At 47.8% G+C, this 10,661-nt stretch overlaps 1 protein-coding gene across 2 annotated transcripts; it reads right to left on the bottom strand.

Annotated features, from left to right (window-relative positions):
- Positions 1-403: 403 nt before the first annotated feature.
- Positions 404-9,958, bottom strand: CKB (creatine kinase B). Of its 2 annotated transcripts, none has more exons than XM_039712586.1 (8): positions 9,867-9,958; positions 8,894-9,106; positions 7,621-7,775; positions 6,495-6,627; positions 5,434-5,605; positions 3,773-3,896; positions 2,900-3,089; positions 404-2,369 (listed from the first exon to the last, which is right to left on the bottom strand). In XM_039712586.1, exons 2-8 carry the CDS (start codon positions 9,084-9,086, stop codon positions 2,191-2,193), a joined length of 1,146 nt encoding a protein of 381 aa, XP_039568520.1. In that variant the 5' UTR covers positions 9,087-9,106; positions 9,867-9,958; the 3' UTR covers positions 404-2,190. The 2 variants fall into 2 exon arrangements, with proteins under 2 accessions (XP_039568520.1, XP_039568521.1); XM_039712587.1 differs by lacking the exon at positions 8,894-9,106 and adding an exon at positions 8,257-8,444 and having other exon boundaries at positions 2,004-2,369; positions 9,867-9,947.
- Positions 9,959-10,661: the final 703 nt, after the last annotated feature.

The following is a 10,661-nucleotide window of genomic DNA, read 5'->3' as shown; positions in this document are numbered from 1 at the left end:
TCACCTGCAGCTGGTCACAGTATCCACCTTTTGTCAGGACACATTCTTTCTCAGAAATATTTGCAATTGCTTTGTAGAAGCTGAAACAAAAGCACAGTCACATGGCAGCAACATACATTCTTTCTCAGAAATATTTGCAATTGCTTTGTGTAGAAGCTGAAACAAAAGCACAGTCGCATGGCAGCAACACGGGGGAACACAGCAAAGGTAGTGCGTGGGAAAGAAAACCAATTAAAAAGAAGTATTTTCTAGTTGGATGCAGGCATTAAAGACTGGCTTGCTGCTTTGAGCACAATTGTTTAGCCAGCTACAGGTGCTGTCTCAGACTGCAGGGGCTCAGGAGCTGAAAGCAGACAAATGTAGCAGTTCTGATGGGTTAAGAACATAGGAGAAACAAGATGCATAGAGAGAGAAATGTTTTTATTAGTCCAGCTGATATAGCTAGAAAAAAATAGACAAGTTTTCAGGCAACTCCTTTCGTTAGGTAATTGCTGTGAGCGCAGTAACGACGCTGTGTTGAGGAGAGGCACCACTAAATGAACACTCTCTGATTACAAGAAGCAAAACCAGCTATTTGCCAAGCGTCTGTGAACAGTGACATGAAGCACAGCATGGGGGATCTAAAGAATATACAGAACCAACCAGTTGTCTCTTGCACCATTTCTCTTCCCTGCTCTCACAAGCTTCATACAGAAAACTCCTCTGTTGATTAACTCAAATACAGGAACATCCAGTACAGAACAAAACTCTTACATATGATCTCCTCTCCCCCACCCAATTAACTTTGAAACACATACAAAGCTGTATTAAAAGAAAAAAAAAATCTTATCTGAAATGTTCACTCAGCCTTTTCTCACCAAAATTAAATTAGCTTACCCCAGCTGGAATCATCTCTTCAGCTAAGTGACAGCCTGCAATCACAGCCTTAGAAATATCACAGCCTTTACAAAAGAAAGCTTCAGTTATTGACACAAACCTATATAAAGCTGCACGCCAAGGAGCTCTGCATCAACCTCTCGTCACGCTCCCTCCATCAAAGCTGTGTTTTAGCAGTGGGTAGAGCTGTTGAGCAGGTGCATCTGCATGAGCTGCAAAGACTGCTCTTCCCAAGGGTCTGATGCTCCCAGTTAGCAATACTTGTGGAAAATGCTGCTCCTGTATGTTAATAATGTGATGCTTCCACACAGCAAGCACACATGTACAGCCATTCTGGAGAACAGACCTACCTGATGCAATCTTGAGCTCACACCCAGCAAACTACCTGAGCTTGCAAGCCAGGCCCAGTTTGGAAAAAACTATTTAGCATGTTTTAATTTAGTATACTGCTCAGTTTTAGGTTCATGGGGCAACTGGTGCAGGGGCCAACTAGAGTCAGCTGACTAAAGCTCATTAGCTGGTATTTTCCTCTCTGTGGCAGCTTCCAGCTCCCATCTCTGCCCTGGCTGAGCTGAAAGCACTTGAGAAGCATGGGCTGAATCAATCTAGGTTTCACCTCACCCCTTACACTCAAAAGGGCAACTGTTTGTTTACACTAGCTAGGTTGAAGACATGCTTCTCCCCACAAAGCAGCTCAGGGTCACTAATACCATGGGCTGGAGTCTGACCTCAGAGCCTGGCCCTGCACCCCCTGAGGGCCCACCTGAGAAGAGCTGCAGCCCTCTGTACCCAGCTCTGTCTCTTCTCCCTCACAGGAACCAGCCTGGCTTGCAGTACTCAGCATAATGAGAGTTTACAGTTGGCATGAGCAGATGCACAAGTCAAAGCCTTGGAGGTAGGGCATGTTTGCAGTGACTCATGTTTCACATTAGTTCTGAAATTTACAGCAACTACAATCAAGTTAGGAGGTTCAACTTCTGGAACTGCTTTAACAACATTTCAACTCAGCTGGTCTGCAGCAGCACACTGAGGAAGATGTGCTTGCACACAAAACCAGACCACCTAGCATAACTATGAAAACCAAGTCACTTAAATCTCAAAGACATTCAGTTAACATATCTAAGACATCTCAGGCCAAACAATAGTTTATTTCATTTTCAGCAACATCTCAACCATCAAAAAAATAAACTCTAACACAGATGGATGGAAGACTTCTCTACAGTGTAACTAAGTGGGCTCTGACCCCAAGGGTTTGAATTGGAGTGACATTTTATTATTCATCCAATAAGTTAGGAAGCATGAGAATAAAGTGCTTTATTTCTGAGCTGGCATGAGGTCATCAATGGACTGGCCTTTTTCAAGGCGTTTCTCCATTTCAATGAGAAGCTTCACTCCATCCACCACCATCTGCACCAGCTCCACCTCAGAGAAGCCGAGACGATCAGCATTGGAGACATCAAACACTCCTCCAACAGCAGCTGTGTCCACACCACCTGCAGCAAGAGATTCAGTTACAACATTGACCCCAGCCAGAGCAGGTGAGTCTGCCTTTCTTCCCTCACTAGCTTGAGGCAGGACACAGCAGGATCATTCTCTACAAGCTGCCACTGGTGCCTCATCCTATGTGCAGGAAGGGAAAGCCATGTGTGACTGCCAACATGAACCACAGAACATGCAATTAGGCCAGCTCTTTATTCTTCTGACCCATGAGCAATCTAACCTGAGGTCACAGGTACCCACTGGAGCCATCTCCTAGCCATAGGTTAAACCAGGATTCCCACCATTGCTTATGAACAGGAACAGCTGCCCCCAGGTCCACCTGCTCAAAAGACCACTGGCATCCTCAACTCCTCCAATACACAATTTGAAAACTTTTTTCTCTCCATGTGCTTTACAAGGGTTTCTTTGGCATGGTGTGACAGGCACTGACTGTGTGAACCAAGAGATGGCTTTGGCCACAACCAGGCTTTTGCTGGTATCTTAGGGCAGACTGACTCAGCCCACCAGTGTTATCAACTCTCACCTGTGCCTCGTTTCTGCAGCCGAAGTCTCTTGAGGACTTCTCCAAATTTCTCATGTTTCCCAAGGTGTGGGAGCTTGATGTGCACACCAGCACGGAGCCCCGTTCCAAGGTTGGATGGGCAGGTCAGGATGTAGCCCAAGTGTGCATTCCACATGAACTCATAGTTTTTGGCCTTGAAGAGACTTTCTATCTATAAATAGAAAAAATGCATGTTTAGAGATTGTTCTATACCTTACGATTGTAGAACATTCATTAGTGCTCACTTGCAGCTTCAGTCACTCAGCAACAACCACAACACCCAGAACAGCTATTTCAGCCACATAAGCCCCTCCCTATGGAAAAAATGGCCACCAACAAGGGGCTTTTAAGGCCTTCATCTTGCTCCTGTCAGCGAGGAAGGCTAAGTTTAAAAGCTACGCTCCTTATGTCACTACCTGTTGGGAAGCTGGATGTAACATATCAAGCTGGCACATCTCTTAGGATCAGGAAAGGGGCTGGCAAAGCTCAAGCTCATATCAAGACTAGAAGTAGAGAACTTGAGTCCAGCTTTGCCCGCATACATTCAAGCAATTTTTCCTCCTCCCCAAGGTCTCAAAGCTTTAGAGAACTATGTAGAATTTCTTTACAATACAGTTGAGACATTTGGATAAAGGTGCCACCACATCAAGCAAACATTCTACATTACACAGCTACAAGGCTTTTTGCCAAAACACCTGTTTTGGAGCCCTCACCCTTCATCAGGGTGTTCTCAGAGATCCAGGCTATGAAACACAACCATGGAGGACTCCAGAGGGGGCTTGAAAACTGCATTCTCAGATCTAACTAGAGAACCATGTGCCATTTGAACATACAGCCCAGACAACAGTGATTTACCTTCGTTAGTCCAGTACAGAAGCGGCTGAATACTTCCTTCATGTTACCACCTTTCTGCATGGAAATAACTCTAAGGTGGTCCTCCTCATTGATCCAAACCAGGAAAGTCTTGTTATCATTGTGCCTAGGACACAAAGCAATCAGTTTGCTGCCTTGCCCACCTCACATTTTGAAGATGGCCCCAAATTGCTCATCACTGCAGTTTTTAGTTCAAGAGGCTCACTTATCTCCTTCAACAAGATTGATCTTCCTTCTTTTCCCCACATAGGGCCCAAGTTAAACTGGTAGTTGCTACCCTGCTCAAGAGGTAATTTAAACTGGCCTTTATAGAGTGAGTAATAACATGGCATTACCTAGTCTTACAGTATCAAAACCTAAAACCCTCTCATCCCCCTAGCTCAATTGTGGCTCCAGTTCACAAACGAAGGTATTTCTGCTCAGCAATATGCAGAAAGGTGGTCAGTAGACTTTGAGAGAGTTCTGTACAATAATGGTCATGACACCATGTGTAACAAGCCTTTTTAGCAGTATTTTGTCCATTCTGCTCAGCAATATGCAGAAAGGTGGTCAGTAGACTTTGAGGGAGTTCTGTACAATAATGGTCATAATGACACCATGTGTAACAAGCCTTTTCAGCAGTATTTTGTCCACTTATGTCAAACTGCAATTTGTATCTTACTTTCACTATGAATTTTAGATCAGGGCTCTTCAGAGATCCTCAATAAAAATCATCTGAACAATGGGCTCCTCCTGCCCCAGCTTGCAGCTGACAACAAGTACTATCATCCATGTTTATCTTGCTGGTAATTTCTGAACTTGATTAGGATCAAAAATTAGCTAGTACCCGAGGAAAGTTATTTATGCAGACAACACTAAGACATTACACACTTCAAGTCTGTAGATTAGTCATGCTCAGATGACAGCGCTATCTGGTGCTGGCAATCTGCAGGTAGATGATGCAATCTTAAAGGTGACCTACAGAAACAAAGCGTGCTTCCTCTGGGTTGCACTGAAACAGCTGCAGTAATAAGATTGGAGCACTCCTGTTGATAAAAACCTAGCCCTTAGCTTACAAGGGAGCAAGTTAATTATGCTGCAGAAGCTCTGAGATGCAGTTTTATGTAGGTGACCTACATTTAAAACAAGCAGAATCCTTCTATTCCACACCTCTGCATCAGTCGATTCCTGTCACCAGCTCTCTGGGGACAGGGGAGAGATGTCATCACTAGCACAGGTAAAGCCCTAACAGTCCAGCACCAGTGAGTTTCTGCAAGCAGAAGTGAAGAGACTACAAGGGAGTAACTATGCACCCAGGATCAACCCTGAGCTAAGACAATGCTATGGTTTGTACCACAAGTTACTCTCAACTCTTGTGGGAAGAGCCAACTGTAGTGGCACATCTCCTCCCTTAGAAGTGATCTACTTCCACAAGCTGACTGAGTTTCTGCATGGCTCTGGTTCTGGGCTAACCAAGCTGGCTTGTTCTTACCAGCATAAGAACACTTGTCCAAATTTTGCTGGTTAACTGCAAGTTCTCCACAGAAGTTTCTCATCAAATACAGTAATACAAGGCAAGAAGCTACTATTTTGCTCAACAGTACAAGTCCCCACCGAAACAGCAAGACTAACTTCTGTGACTGCTTCCTCACAGACATACTCACCAGATACCCCTGGCATCAGGCCAGTCTCGTGCCATCCCAGATGCCAACAGAAGAGGAGAAACTGGCTTGTCAAACAAGAAGTGGTCATCAATCAGCTGCTGCTGCTCTGCATCAGTCATGTTCCTCAGAGCATAGTACTTCCCCTTGAGATCACCATCCAGACTACCCAGAGCTGAAAGAGAGAGACTTTTAGAAAGGGACTAAAGATTCTACACTTTCCCAGCACTTTGGAGACCACACACAAAGTATGGCAATGTTTGATCTGCTGGGTCTGGTTCCTCCCTTGCTTTCATCTGCAATGGCAATGCCCTTGTGGCAGAACCTGAGGCAGTATCAGATGATGTGACTGCACCTTCCAGGCTTACACAAGTAGCCTTTGTTCCCTTACATGCAGTATAGAATCGTTACTGCTGCTGAACTGCACAAATGGAGACTGCTTTTCTTCCAAGGAGAACCAAGGTTATGAATATAACAAGCAGTATTATTGTAGTCAAGGACTGTTACCCTGCCCTTGAGAAGTTTTGAAACAACTACACACTCAGCCTCCAGAATTGCACCTTGAGCACTGGAAGGCAATAGAAAAAAACCAGCTGAATAGTTTTACTGAAAACCAGGGCTTATTCTAGTCAGCTGCAGATTTGGAACAAGAGTACATCTCTAAGCAAGCTGAGCTTAATGAAAGTCAATTAAATGAAGCCACAAAACACTGCACCCCATGACTCAAGCTCCGTAGTTGCTACATACCTGTTACATTTCAGGTTTGAGCCCTGATGAACCAACCTCTTTCCCCACACACACGCAGACAGAAGCTTTTGAGATCAGCAGAGGTCAACTTTAATGCAGTCCAACTTCCCTGTGCCATGTGCTCTGGCTCTCAGCTACAAGCTGCAATGCTGAGGCAGCTCTCTAATGCAATGAGCCTTTTCCAGGGAAAGCTCCATGCTCAGATTAAGTCTCCAGGGAGGCAGTTTTTGCCAAGTGCCTCCATTTTCAAACGGCAAAGAACACCCCTTGCACCAAGGACAGACTGGTGTCCCCTGTGCACCCAGCCCTCAGTTTACCTTCGACAGAGAGCTTCTCGATAGCCCGCCTCTCTCCTCGGCTGCAGTGCGGGGGCAGGCAGAACCCACGGATGCTTCTGCCAGTTCTGACACGGGAACTCAGCACGTAATTGGGATCCAGGTCATCACCTCCCTACGAGATTAGGAAACCAGCAAGTACAACCCTGTTACCAAGACACCTAAACACATGCAGCCCCCATGCATTTAAGAATGCACTTTAACCTGAGGCATTGACTCCCTGGCCTGTGAGCCAGTGCCTCACTTCAGTGCTATTTTCTTCAGCATCACATCAAGTATCTGTGTAGCACAACTCTTGTCTTTAACCTGAGGCATTGACTCCCTGGCCTGTGAGCCAGTGCCTCACTATTTTCTTCAGCATCACATTAAGTATCTGTGTAGCACAACTCTTGCTCTGAGGTCAAGGCTACAGCTACTAAGAAGCCCTAGAAGACAGGGACATAACCAGAACATCAGTTCCATGTCCATTTCAGACTGTGGTCCAGGCTTCTGTTACCCCTTACAGATTTGCAATCTAGAGATATCAACATGAGGCAAAACCTTCTTTAGGTGTTTATTCTTGCAAATGAGAATTATCCATTACTGTTCTCCCAAGTCTCTTATTTTCAGTAACATTTATGGCTAGCAAATCAACATGGAGTTAAGAACTCCCAGAGTTTAGTTTACAGTAACATTTAAAACCCATAAAATGATTAAGAATCTCTACTCCTAGCTGTAAAAACATTTATTTGATAGCATGACACCATCAGCTGGTAATTAAGATCCAAGATCAAACAGAAGAAAGTTTTTAAATTTATGATAGTCCTTGACTTGCAGGACAGTGCTCTTTAGTTTGACTGTTAGAGCCCACAGCTCAGGGAAACACACCAAAGGTGTTTGGCACAACCCACGCTGCAGCAGCACCTGAAAGAAGCTCCTGCTGCACACAAGCTGCCCAGCCTCTGACATCCCAGAGCAGCAAGCTCTTCAGGCTGACTGCACCAGACTCACAGCCCAAGTGTCCATGCTCGGTGGAAAAGGGGACAGAGCCTGAGCAACCAGCTTAGGCAGCTGCCAACAACTTTACAGTCCTCAGACCAATAATCTGTAATTGATCAAAACTTTATACCTGCAGGTTATCAGCATTCAGGTCAGTCTTGTGCTGATCACTTGGTTTGTAGCCACCGTGCCTGTCTTCAATAACTGGATCAAAGAGCTCCTTGAACACTTCATAGGATTCTTCATCACCAGCCACGCATCCTACTGTCATTATGAAGGGATGGCCTGGAGTGGTAATAAAGTCAGAAGAGCTAAGTTTGGGTGACATTTGGCTGTACTCCAGTGCAGCACTAACCAGGCAAGTTCTTTAGTGGCGAGTCTAGTCACTTAGATGTTCATTCTTACATAGAAACATTTGGAGAGACCCTACATTTTACACTTCATCCAGTTTGTCAAATGCAGTGCTATGGAAACCCATAGCTATAGTCATTAAACCATGCTCATTTGTAAAGCTTGGTTTAGGACAAATTTGCACAGCACATCTAATTTGACTAGCTAATTTAGATCACGGCATAGAACTTTATGTCTAAACAATCATGCTTTGCTGCAAGCAAGCATGCTTTACTTTTTGCTCCTTCTGCTACAGAGCTACAATTCTGTAGTCTGCTCATAAATGCCACCTCCACAAGATTAGTTTTAAGTCACCATATTCAAAAGCACCAGTTACTTCAGCTGGTTCACACGGAACATTCTCAATGCATTTTACCAGGATTATCAACCCCAGTCTGAATGACATCATCCAGGGTGAAGCCACTGGGCGTGACTCTGTCTCTCAGTTTCTTGTATAAATCCAGGGTTAGAACTTTGGCCATGTGGTTGTTGTGGGTGCTCAGGTCCGGATACTCCTCATCAGGAGGCAGTCTCTGATTATTTAGTTGGGCCATTTTGATATTGCTAGAGTAAAAATAAATACTGTAATGTTAACATGTAAACACATCTGCTCCCCCTTTTTCATAGAAGTGCTAGAAAACATCACATAACCGGTCTGGAATAGGAAGAGACCAAGACAGTCAGGTAAACTGACTTTTTTTTCCCCCCCTCCCCAGATGAGTTATAATTAGAATGCATTTGGTTTGACTTTTTTTTTTCTCTTCAGATTGAAAGTATTTAGCAGAGCAGTTACATAATTGAAGTGTCTGGGAATTGATATGTCAGATCACAGCACGAAACACAGCTTGATGGAAACATGGCCTCTCAACAGAGGCATGCCTTTAGAGCAGTCTCTCAATGCTTTAGATTTGTCCCTCAGTATCTTGAGAACTTTGGGTTCTCAAGCATTGTCAAGAAGCACTTCCAGTCAGGAGGGAGAACAGATCATTATGCAGACTTAACAATCCCATTACCTGGGTTGTCAACCCCAGTCTGGATACAATCATCCAGGGTAAATCCACTGGGAGTCTGTTTATCCCTCAATTTCTTGTACAGGTCCGGGGTCAGCACCTTAGCCATGTGATTGTTGTGAGCTTTCAGGTCAGGGTACTCCTCCTCAGGCTTGTACTTCATCTTCAGGAGGTTGTGGCTGTTTGAGAAGGGCATGGCTAACCCTACCGCAGTCACTAGGGGAGAAAGACGGGAAGCCTATCACGGGGGGTTTGGCAGCCTCCGGACCGCCCGGGGGAACGCCAGGCACCCAAAAGGTCACCTTGGCTCACGTTCCACCCGCGCCCTTCACACCTCTGCTGCTACACCACCTTCCACAGGCGCCAAGGCGGAGCAAAGAAATTAAGTTCTTCGCCTCCACCAGCCTTGCCCCGTCCCCACCATCCCGGCCGCAGGGGCACAGGCTCTCCCGCCTGCCGGGGCGCCGCCCGGGCGGGGGGACGCGCCCAAGGTCGCGCGGAGCAGCCGCTGCAGCAGCGGGCAGAGCCCAGCGGGGCGGCACCGCCGCGCCCTCGGTGCGCGGCCGCGCCTCCTCCCGCCGCCGAAGGGCGAGGGGAGCCGGGGGAGCGACGGCGCCCTCCGCGTCCGCGGGCACCCGGCTGCTCCCGGCCGGGGAGGGGAGGGCAGCATCCAACAAGCCCTTACACAACAGACGGCTCCCTCAGGGGACCTGGACGGGGCGAGCGTATGTAACTACCCTGCTAAATACCGGGTTAATCTGGTTTTAGAGCCCAGCCAGCCCGGCGAGCACCTGCGCCGCTCCCCGCGCCCGCCGCCCCGGCTGCGCCCCTGCCCCGCGCCGCCCCTCGCGCCCCTCCTCGGCCGGACCGGCTCCACCCCACACAGCGGGGGGAGGGAAAAAAAAATAAAAAGGGGGGAAAAAAAAGAATCCTTTGTTTTAAGGCTGCAGAACAGCTCGGCTGCCCCGGGACTTACCGCGGGCTTCGCAGCTACAACAAGAACGTCCGCGGCGCTCCGCGTACCGCACTGCCCGAGTCCGAGTGAAGCTCCAGCGGCCCCGCCGCGCGTCTTTTATATAGAGCGCAAGCTCGCGGCCCATTGGCCGTTATTTATAGCCCATTCATTCCATTGGGCCGCGCCGCGGCGGGCGGGGCGGGCGTTGCGCCGCCGGCCGGGCCCGCGCTCGCCGCCATTTTGCTCGGCGTCGGGGAGGTCGGCTGTGGGCGGCGGGACCCCGCGGCCGCTCCCGCGGCGCTGAGGCGGCCCCGGCGTGAGGGCAGGAGTCCGTCTCGCGTGCCACCCGCCAAGGCGTGCCACCGCGCACCAACGTGCCTGCTTGCAGGCTTCACACCTTTGCCAACACCTTGGTCGAGGGTTCAAGCGCGGGTGTGGCAATGCATCGTCCCAAAATAAGGATTGTGCAGCCCGGAGAGCGGCGAGTGTCCCGAGCTGGCACAGAGCCCCGAGGCGGCTGCGGATGTGGCGCCCAGCCCCCGGCAGCCTGGTTCTGCAGAGGGAGGGCCTGCACCTCGCCTCCAGCACCTGCGAAACCGTGGGCTCGTTTTACAGTTCAATTTGAAAGGAAGTAGGGTGATTGTGTAAATCGCAGTGAATCCTCTGCTCTTGTCATGTGCCAAAAAAATTTAAAAATCTTCAGCTTTTATTGGAGAGAGGGTGATTTCCTGCTAAAGATAGGCACAGGAACTCTCGGATCTGACCCATCTAAAGCTCACCTGAAATTAACAAAAATAGGGACTACCACTGGTCTTT

Source organism: Passer montanus, unplaced genomic scaffold (genome assembly GCF_014805655.1).
Source record: "Passer montanus isolate IOZ18808 unplaced genomic scaffold, ASM1480565v1 scaffold27, whole genome shotgun sequence".
Classification (NCBI taxonomy): domain Eukaryota; kingdom Metazoa; phylum Chordata; class Aves; order Passeriformes; family Passeridae; genus Passer; species Passer montanus.
This window is presented reverse-complemented; position numbering and strand designations above follow the sequence as displayed.